The sequence below is a fragment of the Seriola aureovittata genome, chromosome 16 (genome assembly GCF_021018895.1).
Source record: "Seriola aureovittata isolate HTS-2021-v1 ecotype China chromosome 16, ASM2101889v1, whole genome shotgun sequence".
Classification (NCBI taxonomy): Eukaryota; Metazoa; Chordata; class Actinopteri; order Carangiformes; family Carangidae; genus Seriola; species Seriola aureovittata.
Window position 1 is genome coordinate 5727540 of NC_079379.1, and position 23236 is coordinate 5750775.

At 40.6% G+C, this 23236-nt stretch overlaps 1 protein-coding gene across 3 annotated transcripts in view; it reads right to left on the reverse strand.

Annotated features, from left to right (window-relative positions):
• Positions 1–23236, reverse strand: part of LOC130184186 (ectonucleotide pyrophosphatase/phosphodiesterase family member 3) — a 52664-nt gene that overhangs the window by 18313 nt on the left and 11115 nt on the right. For 2 of the 3 annotated variants that reach the window (XM_056400043.1, XM_056400044.1), the window contains 14 exons: positions 18886–19020; positions 18623–18748; positions 17619–17679; positions 16975–17072; positions 16649–16728; positions 15538–15657; positions 14912–15021; positions 12238–12303; positions 11973–12045; positions 4398–4506; positions 2958–3080; positions 1134–1165; positions 574–701; positions 54–123 (listed from right to left, as the gene is read on the reverse strand). In XM_056400043.1, coding sequence (XP_056256018.1) covers positions 54–123; positions 574–701; positions 1134–1165; positions 2958–3080; positions 4398–4506; positions 11973–12045; positions 12238–12303; positions 14912–15021; positions 15538–15657; positions 16649–16728; positions 16975–17072; positions 17619–17679; positions 18623–18748; positions 18886–19020 — 1331 coding nt within the window. Of the gene's footprint in view, positions 1–53; positions 124–573; positions 702–1133; positions 1166–2957; positions 3081–4397; positions 4507–11972; positions 12046–12237; positions 12304–14911; positions 15022–15537; positions 15658–16648; positions 16729–16974; positions 17073–17618; positions 17680–18622; positions 18749–18885; positions 19021–21599; positions 21797–23236 lie in introns of those variants that run through there. The other variant, XM_056400045.1, reaches the window with a different exon arrangement.

Consider the following 23236-nt stretch of genomic DNA (forward strand, 5'->3'; position numbering starts at 1 on the left):
ACATAATTGCTGACTACTTGGAGAGAAAAAAAACAAAAATCCTCAGTGCTCACATGCATGCTCTCAGCATCGTTGTCATAGCCATGAGCTCCACCAGAGCAGAAGGTGAGAGATCCTGGATATCTGCAGGGACACAGGGGAGTTCCTCAGTTTTAGTTCAAAAGTCAGTCGGATCAGTCTCCAACATAAACTGAAAAGCACTGTTTCGAGTTTGAAGGAGTGCGTGGGTGAGGGAATAAACTCCCCTGGCGAGTTTATATCACATGCCAAGATGAGTGCATTAAAAGTAATTTGTTTCTGTCAGTGAGTGGGCTGATAACATCCTGAGGGGCATTCTGTGTATTTTGCTACGTTTAAATGTGGCTCACCCATCATCTGGCTGTTAACCAGATCCAGACAGTTTATCGCAAATCAAATTGTGTCCTTTTAAAATATACCTTCCCACGTTTTATGTGTTTCCCAACTGCCACCTGATTCAAATTTTTTGCATCCTTTAGCTGTTGGCTGCAATTAAGACACAGTAAAAAAAAAAACAACAAACTAACAGACAAACTGAAGGCGAACAATGGGTACCTCTCAAACAGCCATTTTGGGTCGACCAGGATGTTGACGTCTTCGATACGACGGCTGTTGGCAAAGTGAAGACGTTTTGGTAGGTTGGCCTTCAAGTACGGTTTGATCTTCTGGTCTGGTTTCTTACACTGAATCATCAGCAAAAACACAGGAAATGACTTAATTTTAAATGGACACATTCATTTCTTGTAGCAAAAACAGTTTTATTGTCTCTATGTTTCATGTACAAGCAAATACATGAGTAGGTTTAACCCGCATGCATCAAAACTTCCACTGATCAGACTCAACTGATTAGCAACAAACTTGGTGGAAGTCACCGGCCAGAGACAAACCCAATACATTATGGCTTCAGATCCAAATCACTGACTATGAATCAGATTTATTCTGTATGATGTCTGGTGTGTGTTGTTTGTAGCTTTAGTGGAGGTCAGTGCTCCCTGAACGCTTGATTCATTAGAAATGATCTCATCTGTCAGATGGTGGTTATCTCATTTCACACTGAACTGTTTATGCAAAAAATTGTTGAACATGTGGGTGTTGATGAAAGGTTGGTTACTTACAGTCATATTAGCAACAAGTCCAGCTGAGTTCACTATTGAAAGGATGAAGGACAAAAGTCAACATTTATGTCATTTCACAAAGCCCAAACTTTTACCAACACACACATACACAGCACATGAAAGGTTTATTTTCTACAGCGTCATCAAATATATTTAAATTCACACACCTTTCAGGCAATGTCACCAGCAGCTTTCTGATTGGACTCTGATTTGTGATTGTATTGTCATAGTCCAATCAGATTCAGGTGTAAATACAGGGTCAAAATCGTACTAGTAATTTCAGCATCACAGAGTTTTCTGCTTCGTATCTGTACACACTTGTTCACAAAATCACTTGTTCTTCTTTCACAGTGTATACATCTTTAACACATGCACAAATTTGAATTTCTCGAATGAAAAAACTCTGGATTGGGGCAAATCTTAGGTTTCCCTCAAAGTCATCTTTTCTTGTGTCCGACAAAGCTAAGATTAAGTGCAGCGCACAGTACACATTTTGTGACTGCACATAACACAGTAGCAAAAGAAGGTATGTGAACCCTTATGAATGATTAACGGGTCATAAAATTTGATCTGCTCTTCATCTAAATCCCAAGTACAGATCATGCAAACAGTTATAATCCTTTGAGTCTTTACTGAGCACAACCATTAAACTTTCACATTGCTGGTGGTGAACCCTTGGATTTAATTACTGATCAACCTTCTTTGGCACCAATAACCTCAAACCAGGTCTTCCAGTAGCTGCTGATCAGACCTGCTCAGTGTTCAGGAGGAAGTTTGGACCATTCTTTCTTATAGAGCTGCTTCAGCTCAGACATATTCCTAGGATGTCTGGTGTCAGCAACTCTCTACAGCTCATTTCACATCATCTGTACTGGATTGAGCCACCCCAACATCATCCTGTAAGACACCTTGATATACTTTGGAATTCATTTTCTTCCTCAATGATGTCAAGCTGTCCAGTCCCACATGCTCCCTTCACCCTACTTCACCTTTGTGATGATGTTTCCATGCTGGTATGTGAAGCCCTGTTTACACCATACACAGAGCTACATGTTTTTCATCAACAGTCTCATCATCAGTTGAGAGTCAAGCTTCTCTTCAGGGAAAGTATTATTTTTTTTGGAGAGCAGCAGCTCCCTCTGTGGTGTCCTGCCAGAACAACGTGGCCCATGCAAGATTTCTCTGATTTAGTTTCAGCGGCAGGGCTCCAGGTTTGAAGACTCCTGACTCCAATTAGCTTTTGTTGATGCGATTAGCTGAGGCATTGACATATGTTTCCAACTGTGAATGTTTCAGTGTTTCAAATACGTACACATACAACACAATGATTTGTGTGTCATTAGTTGAAATAGATTGCGTTTGTTCATTATTATTGAAGATCTAACCATATTTGAAGACAAATTTATTAGACAAATTAATGAAGGTAATTTTAAAAGGTTCACATAGTTTTTCTTGCCATTGTAAATCTTTCTTCAGCGTTCAATAGTTTTCATCAGCATCTGCTTTGACTCAAACGCCCGGATGCTTTGTTGGACTGATACAGTGGTTGAATGTCAGAGAGGTTCATTTAGGAGCATGCAGGTTCCACTGTAACCAAACCAAAAATACATGCACCTTGTGAAAAATGTAAACCGGAGCCAGTCCATATACTGGGAGTAGACCTTGATAATTAGGTGTCATGTTTAGAAACCTAAAAACCACATGATTCTTGATAGGTTGATGAAATGTTATGGTTACGAAACCTATCACAAGCCTTTTTATAGTTCCTTGAGTCAGACCTTTCACCTGTGTGGTTCATAAAGCCCCCTCTGAATATTTACTCACAGACTTTGTCTTTGTTTTTAGCTCTGATCCGTCCGAATGGCCCCTCGGTGACGTAGTAGTTGCTGATGTCTCCCACCAGCTCCTGAAGCACCTCCTTCCTGTCGCAGCTTGTATCTTCCATACCTGCAACAGCAATCGGATTAATCTCTCTCTACTGATATCGTACAGCCACTTAAAGAGCATACTATTGGTTTTGGATGTTTTATCAAGTTTTTACACTTCATACTTCATGACACTACAGTTTTTAGATTCATTTCTTTCCAGGGAAACAGGCGATAAAAATCAAGTTGCAGACACTCGGACCTTTCTTCAGACAGGTGATCCATCATGGTAAATCACAAGGTGGTTATGAACAAGTGCGCAGGCACTGTTAAGAAAACATATAAGGTTGGACAGTCAGCTGCTAATCATCTGGCAGACGCTTTTATCCAAAGTGACTTACAAGTGAGGAACAACACCAAAGCTTCAGTGCAGTGGGAGACCTTGAAGTAAGCACAAAGTACTAAATCTGTTCAGCAAGGCAAAGGGCAGGGAAGTCAAGTAAAGAAGTGCTCTCTGAAGAGATGAGTCTCCAAGAGATTCTTGAACATAGAGAGGGATAGCATTGACTGCTTCGATAGCATTCAGTAGCTTGTTCCACCATCGGGGAACCACAGACAAGACCAGTCTGGACTGGGACTGTCTTGTGTGCAGGGATGGAAATGCCAGATGACATTCTTTAGAGGAACGCTGTGGTCAAGGAGGAGCATAAGGCTGAATGACTGAGTTCAAGTAGATGGGTGCAGACCCAGAAGTCACTCTGAACTTTCATTATAAATGCTGTTTATTTCTCTGAATATTATTGTATTTGTATATTGTAAGTCTGGGTCACTATTAATATTGTACTCTTACTTTTGTAATCCTAAATTGAGGTATTGTTAAAGGGCCTTGCCCTTCATATTCATGTAGTTCATAACAGAAAGGATATTAGTAGGGTATTTGGTACACATATAAATATGGACATTTCTTAAATAATTTACAGTAATTACTCTGTGTTCTTATAATACCAGTGTCTGATAGTGATTTACTGTCAATCCAGACTGATGGCAAAAGTGAGTATTCAACAATAAACCCTGCTGGATCTCCTCGCCTTCCCTCCTGTGTCCTGACTGATACACCATCCTGTTTACTGCTAAAACCTAAAGGGAGCTCGCCCTATCCTTTCACCTCATAAACAACGGCATTTAAAAGGATAATGGATCGGTTGATTCCTGCTGTATAGGTCAGTACCTGCCATGATACCGATCCGGCGTAACGTATCGGTGCGTCCCGAGTCGTACCCACACAAAACGTTGGTAAATTGATTAGACTCACTTCTTAATTTTAATTCATTGGTTTAAAATAATACAGGTGACTGAGAAAAAATTTCCCAAAGACCAATTAGAATATGTTGTAAGTTACCATGATCAGCCACAATGATGATGTTGAGACAACGGTGTAGGCCGATCTGCTTGAGGCCGTTCATGAGCTGACCAATGATCTTATCCACACCCTGGAGTGCTTCAATCAGCTGGAGGAGACAAGTGAAACAAGCACAGACCCTCAGCAGCTGGATACAATATGATGTCAAGACATAAAGGATAGGACATAAAAATTATTATTCTGTTCTTAATTATGCAATAATCATTCACAAGGTTTCTTTTTATCTCTGACAATACTAACTGCAGAGTAGCAGTGGACATCACTGAAGCCATACACACTAAAGCTACTGTAACTATATTTTTAGCAAAGGAAACTCCTTCAGAGTTCAAGCCTTGACAAATGAGATCAAATATAAACAGCAGAAATTAAACTGTCACAGCAGTGGGCATTATAAAATGAAATAAAAAAAGAGGGAAAGTGTAGAATTCACTGCATTTTTGACACGGCACTGTTGTTGTGAAAATAGCCTTACAGTCTGTTTGGCTCCTCAATAAACTGACGGGTGTGCAGGGTTGACTACAGCTGTGAGATGTCAAAAGGCTTTGTCTTTCTTTTGCATCTTCACCCTGGAGATAAGTGATGCTTCATTCACCGTATACCTGTGGATGTGTGATATGTGTGGATGAGCAACAGTAAATTTAACTTTGAAAAAAAAAAAAAAAAACAGGATGTGGGAGTGACTGCCAAGGAATGCGGATGTGGGCATTTTTGATGACTACTGTTGATACTCCAGATAAAGTGGGCAGACAAGTTCCACGGTTTCCTCAGTGACTGAATTCCCTCAGGCATTTTGATTTTGCACTTCACTTGTGCCCACACTGATGCCAGGGAGATTGCTAAAAGCTGGAGATGAGCCAGAGGTAAGTGTAAGTGTTTCAGAATGAAACTGGGGCAACCTGACACAACTCCAGAGTGGATTCCCCTGCCGATCATCTGAAGCTTTTGGAAAGGTGGAGCCAGGACTTTCAGCACATCATTAAAATTTTAGATTGATGAATACACAGGCCTGACTTCAGAGGCACAGTGGGACACTTAATTTTACAGAGAAATTACAAGTTCCAGTTGAACTTACATTTTGTATTTATGTTAAAAACGTTTCATATTTGAATCATTTGCTTTAGTGAAAAAAGCATAGGGCTGCCTAAAAACTAGCTAGCGATACTAGCCAAACTTAACATCCCCTGAGCTAGCATCTAACTACAACGGCCCTGCTTAATGACCTGCCAGATCTTATTTTGGAACATTAAGTCCATTTTTTCCTTTCTTCTCCTTTCTCTTTTTGCAGCTGTCCGTGCTTCCACACTAATGTGAAAAATGAACACACACATTCAAACACACACTCCCCTGGATAATACCAACACGTCTATGATAACTGTGTATGAGCCCAAATGACAGTTCATAGCTATTATTAGGTCATTAGCTGACCGATTACAATTCCAGTCACATCAGGGTTGTACCACTTGAGGAGGGGCCACTCATTTAGCCCCCTACTGCAAATATAGACTTGGTTGCAGTTGTGCGCAGAGAGATACAAGAGGAATTCTCTTGACCCTCCTGATTACCACTCCCCTACTGCCTGACTTTGGGCACGGCTGTAAAGTGGGCACTCGTGCCACACATCTTTGGAAACCTAGGTACGGCCGCTGTGGCTCAGCAGGTTGTCTTTTAATAACAAATTAACATCTTAAGTAGGAACTTGAAGCCACAGAGAGGGTGGGAAAGTCAGTAAGTAAGAGACAGATGAACACATTGCTGGTATAAGTGTTTTCGTAGAATTTGTTGACAATAAGAAACATGTAGAATAACACCAGTCTTTACATTCAATATAAAAATGTTGACTAATGCTCACACCCATGCCCAAACCTTTTCTTATTCTCACTTCTAAAACACAAAACATTAACATCACTTGCTTATTAACATTACAGACCTTTGAGTTTTCAAAGTTAAATGAAACCTGTATAACAGTAATTAGCCGCATTGCTTGTTTATGAATCACTCCTTCGCATGTGAACCACAGAAGCTGGAGGACAGTCTCTGAGTTTCATCAAAGTCACAGCTGAAACAAATTTACATTTTATCCTCAGGCAAGTAGACAGCAAGATGAAGCAAAGTAATCCCAAAGCAATTTGGTTCCAGTTTCACAACCGGTGGCCGGTTAGAGGCATTTGATATTGCGCTGAAACTAGAGGTAAAACACAACACAAACCAGCTCAAAGATAACAACTAGATAAAAGCAGCCATAAAAAATATAGGAAACATGTATTCATACCAGTGTTGAGAAATGCATCACCTAAACCTCTATTACATGTTTGGTCTTCATTTGAGTCCAGACCATTGACTTGCTTCTACTTTGCTTTCTTTTTTTCACTCAGATATCAGTTTCTTTGTCTGCTCCACCATTATCTAAAAAGAGTTATTATCAAGGCTCTCTCGATGGCTTCAGGAAAAAATTCAGCAGCATCTCACATCAAGTACACTTCATTCTGTCACTGATAACACTCCTCATCCAATAGGTTCAATGATAACCTTAACCCTACTCTACTGCATCAGAAGTTCTTTGTCAGGCCTGGAATGAATCAATGCGAAAGTACAAATAGACTAATAGGCAGCCAAATCCAAATACCGTCCGGACCTACAACCCAAGATTTCTATTTATGATCAAACAACCCTGACCACTGATTTCCCGTTTCACAGCTGAGGTTTATAATGAGTTTTTCACTGGAAACATATTACAAATATCGGTGTGTCTCTCCCCCTCTGATCCCTCCTAGCCTCTACTTGCTGATGACCAAATCAAAAGATGATTTCTTGTGACCGAAAGATGGAAAAGTGTACAAATCAGACCAACAAGTTAACGCTTCAGTTTGGCTGGTTTATTTGTGCACAAAGGACAGATCTGGTGCTGGGTACACCAAGTCTGTCACTGAATGACAGAACTTGAGCTGCTTATATCCTAACTTGATCAAGGCATGGTAATTATTATCTGTTAACCTCAAAACCTCTCTCTCTCAATGTTTCACTTTTATTGCTATATCTGGAAGTACATGTATCACTAAATCTCTGCATGGATGTAGATAATCTTCTAAACACCAATATAACCATAAAACCCCATAAAACCCTTGATGTGTGACAGACTCCTTGGTATCCTGCTCCCCCAAAGGGCAGCAGCCTACCTAAAGTTCACATTCTTAAACCAAAGTTACCAACATGCAACACAAATACAACCTTACACCAAACCACCAGCCAACCTTTACAGTTTGAATTAGTTAGTTTGACCACACTTTCTCAGACGTCCACTAGCTCCAAAACCAACCATCAGTGGTGGGCCGTCAGGGCCAGCAAGGCCTTCTCTGCTGGCCTAACATAACCAGAAATCATGATCATAATTATGATAGAAGTGAATTAAATTTTTTATTTACTTTCCCTAAATATATAAAAGTATTCTTCATATTCTCTTCATGTCATATTATGCTCCTTCCAGTGTTGTTGTTTTTAGGTTAGAGGTTTTATCCAATCAGAATTCAGCTAGCTTGTGTTGACACGCTGTTTGAAATCTGAACAATGCGGGCGTCTGTGCACTGTAAGTGAACGGGCACATACAGTTGATAGATAGCTGCGATAGCCAATCAGATCACAAGTTGTTGACAGTAAGGCCTTCTAGCTGGCCTCACGTTGAACGTGACATGTACACAGGGTGCACAGGGAAACAGAGCTGCACAATGAAATGGTGAAGAAAAACAGCCAAAATGTGGCCGTCTTGTTGGTGTCTTTCTGATATTAAACTGCGATTTTGCAATTTAGTGTACAATCTTATTAAAGCTTGCCTATTCTTTGTGGACTTATTAAAACTTTTTGGACAGATAATTTTAAATACCCTTTTATTTTTAAGTTTTGACAGTATCACGTAGAGATATGTTTTAATTGCTGATGCGGGTTTATTGATTTTTAAATGCGCCGGAAAATAGCCCGTTTTGTACACAATTGAGGTGATGCAATGCCCATTAGTGCGTAAGTGTGTTTCTGTATACTATTTCTCCAGCCGTGGTGTCATAAATGATGGTATTATGAGAGGTATTTATTGAAGTCGGACTAAGTAGGACATCACTGAAGGCCTAGGTGTGAAATGCACGGCCCGCCACTGCCAACCATATACATGTTCACGGTGGGTTTGAATCAGAAAATTACAAGATCTGCCAAATGGCCTTCCCATCTCTCAAAAAAATAAAACATAAGGGTAAATATTGGCCAGACATGGAGTCACCACCAGAGGGAGGGAGAAGCCTTGTCATGATGATAAAATCAATACCACCAGTGGCTTCTTGCGGTCACCCAGCCTGTGGATCTCAAGTAAATGAACAGATAGGGTAAGGAGGCTCATGAGATCAGTCTGATGTTTTAATCAACAAACGTCATGCATCATTTAATGCGTTGTTTGCCGTGTGACTGCAACACCACCTACTGACCAGGGAGAGGTATGTCTGTTGTTGGGACTCATCATTCAAGAGACCAGATGTTTCTTTGCTCCACTGGACAAAGGAACTCACACTCCACAGCTCCTCACTGTTCACACCTGGGGACGACCCACGGACCTTACTGGCCAGCCAGTGTGGGTCAGCGTGTGACATGTGACCCCCAAGGGTGTCACCAAAGAAAACCAGATCTCTGGCCCTCTTCTCGCTCTCTTCTCTTCTTGGCTTGCTCTGGAGAGCAGCTCCTGCTCTCACCTCTCGGCTCTTCAAAGGGCAACAAGGCCCCAGCCCAGGTCAGCTCTGCTACCTGAGAAACCAGCTCTCTCTCGCCGGCCTGCTACCAGCAGCCTACAAACACTCTTCTCCTCAACAGCAGCGACCTGCTTCAGATTAACTGAGAGTGAACCAAATTCTCTTCAGAAATCAGCAGCTACGACACAAGACCAGCTTATTTTCAAAGCATCAGGAGTCGTAGCAGAGTTAGCGTGGAACAGCTAACTCTGTGAGGAAAACAAAGGAGATAACGGCAAAGCGACACAGCCAGACAGGACTTTACTCCACCAGGAAACCACCCAACTCACTGGACTTTACAAGAACACTGGAAAGGACCTCTTTGCTTGTTCCAAGGACTGGGTAACGTTAACTGACTGGGCCTTACCTCTCCCAGCACAGCATAGCACAGCATAGCATAGCTAAGCAGCAGAAGTCTTAACTTTGTTAATGTACTTGTTGATTGATGTCTTGTTGTTGTAATGTTTGCTTAGGTTGTGGTCAGTCATACAGTTAATCAGGTACTCGTATGTTCACACACATAGCAGTACGTCTCAGTTCTAGAACCTGCATGAAGCTAACCTCCTCCCTCTAACCTGGTACCTTTAGATGAGCTAGGCCAACTAGGATTGTACTTTATTACATTGTTTATCAAATTATTGTTGTTTAACGCTGGTTCATCTATTAACAGTGTTGAACATCATCTCGACAGTTCCAGACAGTCCTGTTTACCACTATGAAAGTTTCCTTGATGTGCTGCATTGAGATTATTGTTAAACCATATGCTTTTCTTCATATTCTATGTAATATGCTCTTATGTGTCGAATCACTGTTGATTGACCATAGTATTGAAGCAAAGTAGAGTTTTCTGACACAACTTTACATACTTCCAAGGTTGGATGACCCTGATGAAGTACCATAAGCCGAAACGCATAGGTCTAAAATTTTGTGCTGCTGCAGTTTTCACCCCCCTCATTGACCCCCCTAATCAGTGGAAATTTGTGATCTCATTGGCCCAGTTGTCCGCCCCATAATGTATGTCTGCTGTCAGTTCATAAAAGAGCTGACATCCCATAGTTCCTCTGCACCTTCAGCACTTTAACTCACTTCTATTTGCAGTTCTTCTTTTTAGTCTACTTTTGGTTCTTCTTGAGTTTTCCCCTTTTGTTTTTTGTCCTTCAAGATTTTCTGTTAACTGCTCACCAAACCTCTTTACCTTGTCTAGACTGGTCATCCTGCAACATTTTTTTATTCTCTGTTAAGATTCATGCATTTTTATCTTTAGCTAAAACAAGCCACAGTTTTTAACTCAATAACAAACTGAATGAGTCTAAGTCTTTATAGTTGTAGTACTTCTGTAAGTCTTGCTTTGATAGTATTTGTCATCCAAACAACAAGATTACTTTCAAGACTATTCAACAAGTCTAGTTAAGGAAAGTGAGTGTAACAACCCTACCCTAACTCTAAGTCTAACCCAAACGGACCAACAAAAACCAGCAGAGGCTGAACCATCTACCAACTTCTGCCTACTTGCAAGGATCTTCCTGAGCCTTAGAAATCGGTTTCATCCACCCCGGAGTGAGGTCGCCAGATCAGTTGAGCAGCCTCACTGGGCTGTGTGAGGCAAGTGGCAAGTTAAACTGGCATCAACCTCACCACTTTGGGCCCAACAAAAAAGGGATTCAGTTGTAAGAGGACACAGCAAAAATAGGCAAAAACCTTACTTCTGCTTTCTGTGATCAGAGTTAATGTTGAATAGAGCTTTCTTAAATCAAAGTCCTAGAGCAGTACATCTCTTAGCGTTCAGCTGTTCTCTGGTAACTCTGAATTACATACTTAAACTGTTGGCAAACCAAAAGTGATGGTTGAGGTACAATGCCAAGGGAGCCCATTATGTCAATGAAGGTCCTCAAAAAGATAGAAATATGTGTGTGTGTGTGTGTGTGTGTGTTAAGGCTTAAAATGTAGTTCTAAAAAAATTTATTTTTTCCTGAACTTCTGCTACATAATGAATTCTCGACCACTTTCAAAAGTTGGATTTTAGTGTTCTTAAAGGCATTTTTCATTTTTTGTGATATGAATACCATTAGTACAGTTACTAAAGAGTCTGCAACTGATCCAAAGCTACATTCTTTCAGTCTCAGAGTTCACTGTTAGAATGAATCATCTGTTCAGATAAGGTTAACCATTACCTAGTAGTGTAACTGACCAACTGAAATATTGTCAACACTGCTTTCATGTTTGGTTAGAGCTGTAAACAGTTTTTGATGTTCTTTCGTCGTACTATCTGAATTGGACATAAACACATCTTCTTGACCCCTCCCCCTGGATCATACTGGAGAGAGGCAGACTTTCTTTCCATATACATGCTCTTAAGTGATGGAAGAAGATTATCTTTAAGTGTAAATACATGCAGAATTAAAAAATCTAACCATTTGTCCACGAGGGACTTGGTATTCTCATGGTATATCCATTTAACTGTGATCAGACGCCTAAAACGGCACAGACTTTAACACAGTGAGTGCCGTACAGGAGATCTGCTTACGTGTCTCTGCACTGTAAGTAATGTGAAACTTCCAAAGTTCACTACATAACCGTCCGAGCTACACATTAAGTCTCATAAAGAGTCTGACTCTCTCTGATGTGATTTTTATGGTTCTATTAAAGATATCAATCTTTATTGAGATCTTTCATCAGTGGCCTATTAACAGGCTTCAGACATTTTAATTGTACTATAAGGGGCCTTATCTGTAATAATTTATGGCAATGGGCAGCATTGATAAGGCCAATGCGTCTGTGAGTCTGGTGAACTTACCCCTCCGCTGACAGGACCAAAATTGTGTCCAGATTTATCAGGCTCCTCCAGATACAATGTGTAGAAATCTGGCCTGATGGGAAAGATGATCTTTACTGAGACTTGACATTAAAATATGAAAACAAGAGAATTTTAACAGGTATAATTCTGAAAATCAACCCAAATGATTTTAAATTCAACCAATGCAAACAGAATAAAATGAACCCGATTTAAATTTAACAGCAGTTTTGTGACTTTTCCTAAATTGAGTCGAAGAGAAACCAACCTTTCCTCATCTGGCAACTGCAACCATTTCAGCACAGTGAATACTCTTTCTTCGAATGGCACTTTACTAAAAAAAAGAATAGAAAAAAAAGAATAAAGGAGGAGGAGTAATCATTCTGTCTTTAAGAGTCACCAGGGACAATGACATCATTGAGCCCATTGTTAAATCTGCCAGTGTCCTCACTCTTCCAGGCAGTAGGATATTTTTACTAAGCAGTGTGAGATAAGCATGGTATTAAAATAGAATTACCACCTTTCAGTTGTTCTGCCAAGTTGCAGGAAATATGGTCACAGTCTCTCCTTCCTGAGTTACAGCATTGAATAATAGCCAGAAGTGTTTTTGCAGAACATTATGATGTCACAGTGAAGTTGACCTTTGACCTTTTTGGTGTATGGTATGTTACATCACTTAATTTTATCCTTATAGACATTTGAGTTAAATTGCATCATAATTAGTTTATGAATTCTTTAGTTTTGGCCAAAAAAATGTGTTTTGTGAGGTCTCAGTGAGTTCATTCAGGAGTCCAAATGAATGTTTGTGCCATATATTAAGAAATTCCCTCAAGGCGTTACTGAGATATCACGAGAAGGGAACGGACAGACAACCTGAAAACAATCCTTGACTATGGCATGATTGTTGTTTTGAATATTTCTGAAACTGCTGGTCTCCTGGATTTTTCCAAAAAAACAAAAAACATCCAGTGAGCAGCAGCTCATGTTGATGAGAGAGGTCAGAGGAGAATGGACAGACACACAGATAACCACTCTTTACAGCTGTGGTGAGCAGGAAAGCTTCAGGGTGAACAACACGTCCAACCTACAACAGCAGAAGATCATGTCAGGTTCCACTTCCTGTCACCAAGAACAGAAGCCTGAGGCTGCAGAGGACACAGACTCAACGAAACTGGATAGTTGAAAACCTGGTCTGATGGATCTGGATTTCTGCGGAAGCAGCAGATGGTAGAATCAGAATCTAGCATCAACAGCATGAATCCAAGGACCCAACCTGCCTTGTGTCAACAGTGCAGGCTGATGGTGGTGGTGTAATGGTGTGGGGAATATTTTTTTGGCACATATTGGGCTCTTAATAACAATCACTCATGTTCACTCATGCTTCATGTCACAAACTGGTCTCATGAACACGACAGAGTCCAGTGAACTTCAGCAGCCTCCCTGGTCTGAATCCAGTGGAAAACCTTCTGGATGCGGTAGAACAGAGAAGACATTGGCAGCTTGTGATGCAATTGTGTCAACACGGAAAAGAGACGGAGGAAAGTTTCCTACATCTCCAGGCCGGGCCACGAAGAACTGAGGCTGTTTTTACAGAACAGGGAGGAACTACACACGTAATCAGACTTCACTTCCAGTTTCTCCAGTAAATACTTTTGCCTGTTGTGTATCTGCTTTCAATATTTTCCAAACAGACAGTCAATACAATAGAGTGTCTGTAAAAAGGATATTCTGGATTTTCCTTATTGGCAACAAACCCCCTGAAAAGACCAAAACCAAATAACTAACATGTACTGTGTATGTTTTATACCCTGATGTATCTTATTCTCTGTGCCATAGAGCTTCATTGGGTGCCCACACACACTGTAGTTTATTTTGACTCTGACACACATTCCTGCTGCTCCAAATACTCACTAAAGCCACATTTAGGGCAGGGAAGCCTCAGATTACTCCAGGAAAAATGAAATGCATTTAAGGAGGAGCCAATGGAGTTATGATTTCAGTAAACTCCTTGGGGCTTCCAGAATAGGAATGCAAAGATGGTGATCATGAAGCGATGATACCAAGACATGGCAGGGAGGAGTGTGATACAGTAATTTGCTTAGCGTCTGAGCTGGTAACATTTGTGCTCCGAAACCCACATCTACCCTCCCACGCAGCGATAGCAAACCACTCTCCTTGACTGTGTTACAAAATCAGTGGAGTGTAGAACTTTATCAGCTGAGATCCTGAGATTATTGCCTATTTATGGAAATAAACACTTTCATGGGACCATTTGCAATATGATGGCATTATCAACCATTCCCACTGCAGCATCAGTACACTGCATATGCACTCATATTGCTTCACAGACTGCAATATGTCTCTCTGACTAACCGAATGATGAAAGTATTTTCTGAGGAATAACACTAGGTTTGAAAAGCATTTACAGAAAGATTTAAATTAATTACAGACACTAGTCTCAATGTGCTTTGGTTGATTTAGATTAATCGGAAGCTTTACTAAAAAGGTCCACCTTAGGTAATAATTCTGAACTATCTGTCAAAACTCTGTTCTGTCAGAGAGATGCTGGACTCCAATGACTCAAAGGTTTGGCAGTTGTTTAGTTGGAAATAAAAGTTTCCAACATTTGCAAACTGACTTTGTGATACTTACAGATGTTGGGTTTTGCTCAAGACAAACATGTCGGTATTTTATCTGTGAAGATGGCTTAAGACGTTTGGAAGATTAAAGATACATGCTTGGTTTGGAGTACATCTGCTGCAGCTCTGATTTATGTGCTGTACTTTTTAAATAAAAGCTAATATCCAAAATGTAATCGTCAACCCACATACAGTATGTTCTTTGGAAATGGTGTACAATCAGTGTCTATAGTAACATGATACCTTAAAACTCACAGTCTCGTTCCTCAGCATGTTTCTGAAAAATAGAAATGACAGTCCTACCCATTGTAAGGTTGGTAGATGTTTGGGAAACTGCCATTGATTTTGACATCTGATCCTGGCCAGAAAAAAGTCCCAGACTTCAGCCCCTGGTACTTTGCTGTGTGCCAAATCTGAAGATACAAACAGGAAATATGGGTTAATAAAGGTCAGAGTTTCTGATTATAAAATCTGCTTTTTACATATTGAATACATAAATTTCAACACTTACAACACACCTACACTGAGGTAATCTTCCAATAACAGATGGTTGTAACCATGACAACAAAGATCGTCTGATGTTGAGGGAGTACTTGTTGTAACCCAAATCATGATCTTTTCCTAAACCTAACCCAGTAGTTTTAATGCCTAAACCTAAACAAGCCATTACCGTTATTATAGTAACCACTGCAACGTTCGGACACAGTTGCTTGTTTATCATGATAACCATGACAGCCGAGGTCTGGTAGGCATGGTGCCGTAGGGGTGCTATTTCAGGAGACACTCCTATGGGTCATATCAGAGGGTGGCTCCTGCTGTCGGTATGGGGTGCGAAATTAGGAAACACTCCTCTGGGTCGTAAATGAGATTAGAAACTAAAGACTGATATGCTTGTATGGATTGGAGGCCTTGTTGCTAAGAAGACTTACAGGTTGTCCGAGGTACCAGTCAGGGTTCTCTTTCTCTGGACTAGACAGACTGAAGGTGGCATCAAACACTGGGTCATACATGGTGTTGTCAATCAAACCATTTGACTCTGGATAGAGACCCTGAGAGTGGAGGGGAGAAATAGTGATGACATTTATTGGGATTTGAACCAGTTTCTCTATAAAACACACATGTGAAAGTGCAAAGTTGCAAATGAGTCACTGTTGATTTTTTATGGCGAGAAAATAGATTTGGATGTTTGATAAAAAGAAGAATGATTCCAACAAGTTGTAACTCAGTGGGAGTACACATTATTCACAGCTAGACACACTGACACACCGCTGATATATTTCAGTTTGCAGAGATAGCGTACATGCAGACAACAGAGTGTATCCTGTTGATTTGGAAAAATATCCATGAGGTTTCACATATATCAGATTATTTCAACCTCTACAGCAACTGAAGCTGGTGGGAATCTTGGTTTTGTTCGGATTTGAGCGTGAATCAAAGTGTTGGATGGATTCAAATTTTGACCTGATAATGACATTAGATGAACAGACATGGGGCCATACAATTCTTCCTGATGGGCTCATGTACCAAATTCCTATAACCTAGCTATCAAGACATTTCATCTAAAATGGTAAATGTTAAATGGTGGACTAGAGGCGTATCTGAGGATCACCAAAGTCATTAGTATTCATCATGACTAAACAACATTTCATGGCAATTCATCCAATATATGTATAAATATTGAAGTACTGGTATTGCTATCCCTGCTAACAGCATTGCTAAAAAAAAAAAAAAAAAAAAAAAAAAAAGGGCTGTAGCTTCAGGATGAGAGCAACAACACAGAGTGGCTGAGCTGCATTGGCAAATCTTCCACAACAAGTTCATGTGTTTCCTTGCAGTCCTTAGTGTATTGCGTTGCAAATGTCTGCTGGCAAGCAGCTCTTTCAAACCCCTATAACTTGTAAACATCACGCCAAAATGAGTTTTTCACAAGTGCAACCATGCAAGCATGAAAGGAACATACAGTCATGTTTGCATAATGTTGGTTTCTGTGTGTGTGCATGATTGGCTCCATGTGAAGCAGGGAGGGCCTCATGTCTTTACCGTAACAATTGCGTAGTGGTTAGGGAACGTCTTGCTGGGAAATGCTGCCTGCATGTACGGAGCAGAGGTTCCACACGTCTCTTTGACGTAGACAAAAACAAAACACATTAGCGAACAGTGAGCTGGAGAACATACCGTCTATTAAGGGCTTCTTTGCATCATTGCATTTACAAGTGGATTGGATAGATTTATTATTGTGTACATGGCAACTTACCCACACTAATCTCTCCCTCCCTCTCTCTCACACACACACACACACAATTAGAAATTTTCTCTCAGGATGTCAACATTAAAAGGTGACTGAGTTTAAAGAGATGAACACTAACTGAGTTTGTCAAGCACAGGGATGAGAGTGCTCCAAGTCTGCATGTATTCAGCCCTCAGTCCATCCAGCGAGATAAGGAGTAGCGGCTGCTGCTTAAAGCTACAAGGGGAAAAAATTTTAATCCAGATGAGAATAATGAATTAATGACAGACCCACAATAACAGACATACTGATGAGTCTTAGATGCAGAGTAAACAAAGCACTGTAAGAAATGCAGATTATGTACTCCTGACACTAATGTGTCCTGTGTCTTCTATCAAACTGTAATAATCATATGACTAAAACAGGGAGTTTACACATAAACTCGATACACATCTTTGTATCATCTAAAAACATTAAAAACATTAACTGACAAACTCCTGGATATCAGCTTTAAATACCTCCAATAAACAACTATTTTGCTGACTGTGAGGTTGTGAATGCCCTCCTCGCAAAATGCCTCAAACACATAAAAACCTGTTTTTTTTCTAATTTTATTCTGAGAATAATAAATGGTGTGAGAAGATGCTGTGCGTAACACAATTATAAAACAAGAAATTAAAACAGACTTATAGACAGAAAACTAAGGATATCTTGAGCAAGTTCTCTCCAGTGAACATATTGCATTTCTAGATTCTCACAGTCCGTATCAGTACAAATTCTTACCCTGCTGGACATGTAGGGGACGACAGGTCCTCACACTCATCCTCCACCCACTCTCTCTCTCCTGTGGCAGAGTGGAAAACACGCACAACTCATTGGTGTTGATGCGATTTCTAAAAAATGTAACACTAATATTGTGTTAATAATAAACATGATAATATGGTGAGTCCAGATGTTAGACCCTGTGGATATTTTGTTTATCAGTTCATCTTGTTGTCTTTTCACTATTCATTAAGTGTTATTGTTCTATTAAGACGCTTTTGTACAGACTGTCTCTCCACCTCCCTACACTCGTATTTGAGTGTAACTCATTTGAGAAAAAAAGAGACAAAACACACAATAAACTGTGAATTATCATGAATTCTTTTGGCCACAATAATTGATATCATAACCATTAAAGTAATATGTATTAAATATACTGTATGCACACTGGCAGTCAAACATTTTCAAACTTCTGATATCTTTGCATCTATCGGATCAATTTTGGCTTAATATTTCAAGCAATCAAGAGGGCTTGGATAGGCTAGGATCTTCATCTCAAATGAGGATTTCAGCCAACAGCAGCACATGAGAAATGCCACTAAAATCAAACTGCGTTCAACCTAAGCTGGCTCTCCATTTGTTCGTGTAAAGACAATTTTAATAGCCAGAGAGCAGCATGTCACAAAAACAAGTATCAGAAAATAAAGCAGCCTTCCAATGTACCAATGAAAAAAATGCCTTTCTCATCCTCAGCCTGCGTGAGAGGTCCCTACTCTTAGAACCAATCTTTAAAATATAAAGTGTTTATTTCGTATTTGGACTAGATACAACAAATAGTCACAAGCGTGTCACAGTTCACCTAAATAACCTACATGTTGCATACAGGAGGTTATGTAACACAAACATTGTTTCTGATAGTTTATTTACCGCCCAACCTTGTCTTATCTGAATTGGTTATCATCTACTCATTCTCGCACATTTTGTCTAATGAAATCTACTCATATCTTATCTTTGCTTGTCCTCACCATGGCAGACATTGTTGTAGTTTGTGCAGCAGTCTCCTGCAGACAGGCAGTCATCGGAGCAGTGACATCTGCTCTGCATAAGCCTCTTCTCTCCACAACGGAGTTTTGTGCAGTCCCACTGCTCAGCTGAAAGAAACAATTGTGGAGTTTAGGTACAAAGCTCACGCATTGTAAAGTTTTTTTTACTTTGCTCTTTAACGCCCTGAACTGTGCTGAACTTCACTAGCCAGGAGGGTGCATGTGTGGTTCTAATGAAGTCTCACCTGGAACGGTGCAGATGTCATGGTAGTCATAGCAGCAGTTGCTGCTAGCGATGCAGCTCTCGTCACATCTGCAGCCAGGGATCTCGTCATCATAGGGCTCGTAGCATCGATTTCTGCAGGATGTGTGTGGGATGACTGGAAGAGACCAGACCTTTTTAACATGTTTATTGACCAATCCCCTTTTATGTGATCACTGCAGTCTAATGGTGATTTTGTTGATGTTTTTTTCTCATTCAATTTTTATTGAATTTTCTTAGATACAAAACAAAGCATACCAACATACAAAACACACAAAAACAGCACCACCCCCCCCCCATCCCAGCCCGAATCCCGCCCCCCCTCTATCCCACCACCAGCCCAATCACAACTACACGCTCACTATGTCCTTATCCAGTCAGACAATATTTCAGGTCTGATATCAGGTTTGTCCATAATGAAATTGTGCCTTGTTGAGCATTGTTAATCCTTGCTGACGACAGTTCCAAATATGCGATATTCAAGAAACTCCGAAGCCAATGAGTTTTGGAGATGTCATGAGGAGGCTTCCAACGTTGGAATAAAATCTTTTTGGCTGCTGTCAGTCCTGCCAGCCAAATTTTGCGTGATTTTTCTGTTAGAGATAGTTTGGATTCGTCATTCAAAAGATGTACAAAAGGGTCCATTGGCAGTTGTATTCCCACTAAGTCATTTAAAGTTCTTATAACCTTCCCCCAGAAATCCAAAATCCCGGGGCACTCCCATACAACATGAACAAACGAGCCCAAGGTTCCAGGGGTGCAGAATGTGCAATACGGATCATCTGTCAATCCCATTCGATGTCTGATTGCAGGTGTTACATATCGTCACCTTCCTAAAATAATGGCCTAAGTCATGTTTTGACAAAAATGTTTTTTTTGCCTAAATCACCCCCTCATGATGCTGGCCACCTCTGGTAAAATCGCCTGAATCCTCAGTTGAGGGGAACATGCAATTCTACCCCCGGTTGTATAATGGCCTATGTCAAAAGTGTGACTCTTTTGTTGAGTTTTTTGTGTTTCCTGAAAAACCTGAAAAAATGACTTAGGCCATTATTTTAAGAGGGTGTCGATATGCTCTATGACAAAATTTCAAGTGTATGTATTGGTGGTTTGGGTTTTTGGACGCACCAGTTACGTTGCTCCAAATTGTATCCCAGTCCAGATCCTGCTCTAATTCCCCTACGTCTCTGTCCCATGCTCTCATTCCTGCTGAGGGTGAATATTTTGTAGAGTTTAATTGATCATATAAATATGATACTATCCGTCTAGGAGCATCCTGTAACCAACCTAGAATGGGATGACTTTTAAGTTCTGCTCCCCAGGGAACCCTGTAGGCCTTACATGCAGACCTCAGTCTAAAATAAAAGAAAAGAGATTGCTCATCAATTCCATATTGAGAGATCATTTCCTGAAAGTCAAGGATATTTCTTGATCCATTGATGTCATTAAGATTTCTAATGCCTTTCTCTTCTCAATCCTTATTAATGAATGGTTTCCCCCCAGACAGAATATGATTATTGTTCCATAATGGAGATGACTTACACCAAATACTTTTATGACCTACAAATTTCTCCACCGCTCTAAACACCTGCAATAGATAAGAAAATTTGGGACCATAATGTAAGCCACACTTCTTAGAAGAAATGCCCATCAGGAGAAAATCTTTCAACCTTATGGGTGCGATTAAATCTTGCTCCATACTTTTCCAGGAAGAAACTTTATCGTCATCCATCCAAACTTTAAGACAGCACAAACGCCCAGTGATATAATTTAAAGTTGGGACATGCCCGTCCTCCATTGGGCTTACTCACTGAACACTTTATACTAGGTCGTTTGTCCTTCCAAACATAACTTCTCAATAAGGAGTCTAATTTTTGCCAATAGCCTGATGGGGGTGGCAGTGGAACCATTGAGCTAATGAAGTTAATGCGGGGCAAGATATTCATTTTATTGGTCGCTATACGAGCCGGTATTGATGCTGGCAAATGTTTCCATCTACTGATGTCATCTTCTATATTTTTTAGAACTAGAGAGAAATTGGTTTTAGCAATAGTCGTTAAGAAAGTGCTGATTCTAACACCCAGGTAAAGTACTTCCTGTTTAACACTTATCTGCGGGGGGATGGACACATCCTTCTGGTCTATGTTAAGAAGCATTAATGTCGATTTTGATAAATTAACTTTATAACCGAGAAGTACCCAAAGTTCTCCAAAATTTCTAATACAACTGGGAGTGACCGTTGAACATCCGCCATATATATCAGTGTGACATCTGCGTGAAGCGAAGTTGAGTGTGATGTTGTACCTACTGTTATAGGCCACCTTTTCGACTGCTAGATTAATGTTGCATTTCATCAATATCATCACTCCTTTAGTACGGGTGCCGTCAGCAGAAGCCACTACAGATTTATAAAAGGTGGTTTTGAACCCTGGAAGTGTCCTCAAGTCTAACGTGCGTTTCCTGTAAAAGTGCGACGTCTACCTTCTTTCTACGTAGATCATCTAAAACCTTTGTACGTTTATTTGGAGAATTCAGGCCTCTGACATTAAATGACATTATGTAAAAACTCTCTAGTGAATCCTTGTTATTAAGATTTCCTTGAAAGACCCCCCCCCCTCCACAGCCATGGTACTTTCACTTATCAATGTTGTAATATTTTCAGTCACGGTTTTTATAACGTTAACTGTTACTGCTCACCCATTTCCTCCAAGCATTTAACGTTACCCCTCGCTGTCCCGCACCGACAGATTCAGGGCCTCTCTCGCGTCTTCCACCGAGTTAAACGACATCTTCTTGCCCTTGTAGTTTACCTTCAGAATCGCTGGATAGACGAGGTAGGAGTCTATTCCTTTTTGTCGTAGCTTGGCGCGGGTCTCCTGTATGCCTGACGCTCCCGCACCGTCCCCGGACTGAAGTCAGCAAAGAACCGCAGCTTGGTGCCATCGGGGAGGGATGGATTAGCCTTCCTAGCTCCCTCCAGGATCGCCTGCCGGTCAGCGTGATGCAGAAGTCTGAAGATCATGGTTTGTATTGTTGGAGAAGATGCGGTGGGCTTTTTCGACCTCCAAGGTGCTGTGGGAGCCTTTAAGCGACGGTATCCATTTTGGCAACATCTTTTGAAGATAGCCCTGCGGATTTTCACCTTCAGCACCCGCAGGTAAATTGACCAGTCTCACATTGTTGCTCCTGGATCTATCCTCCAACTCATTAATTTTCTTTTTAAGCTTGGTCAGCTCCGCGAGACAGGTGCTACTGTCTTTTTCGCTTTGACGCACGTTAGCTTGAATGCTATCCATCCGATTGAATACTGTGTTGAACTTTTCAGCATGCTCCTCCAATTTCTCATTCAAAGACTTGAGGATAGTGCCGTTCTCCGCCAGGTGTTTCTCGATCGGACTTAAAACTTGCTCAAGTGAGTCTTTCAACATGGAGGCCACCGTTTCCTGCAGGGACTCCATCTCCGACGCAATTGCTCGCTTAATTAGCGTAGCCATGTCTTCCGGAGACTCGCTAACGTTAGCTTGTCTTCTGCTCGACAACTCCTGCTTCTTGGTCGACGCTGGCTCATTCTTTGAGGTCATAGCTTAAAACTAAACCTTTATATACATTCATTTAAGTATTTAGGTGTATGGGTCCCAGTAAACACACATAAAAGGGGCTATATTAACAGCGCTCAGTGCCATGCGGCCATCTTGCCTCGTGCCTCACGTGACCGATTTTGTTGATGTTAAATATTTTCATCATCACAGTTTAACAATATAGCTTAGGGGATGGTTGCAACAAGTCTTAGTCCTTCAATTGGAGACATGCTACAGTGATGACACTCATACTGCACATGCTCCCTTAGAAACCTCTCCTACCAGGAAGACAGAAAACACATTCAACATCTGCTGCTGCATTTATTCAAAAGATTGTTTTTGAGGTATGAAAGTCAAACTTTCCTGGCCTTTAGCATGAATTAATCAAAACCAACCTCTTTGAGTCATTGTTTTGTTCACTTCTGTGTCATGGTTAGCATGTGTCAAGGTCAGCATGTCTAGTTAACCCATGATCTGTCAGGAGATGGTGACAACAGGTCACTGTAACTTTCCCTAAGCTCAGCAGCCAAATCAACACAGACCACAGAACAGTATTTTTCAATATTTTTAGTTCAAAATAGGCAAAATATGCAGCAGGGTAAAAATAAAGTAATCAGAACCTGGACCTTCTTCCATTCAAATGAATATTGTGAATGTGTTATATGTAGATTCAAGTTTAATATAAACGTTTGGTGGGTCTAGTGCAAATAGTCTCTGAGTAACTGAGAGAAAAGCAAGTGTTGCAACTATCCCCAG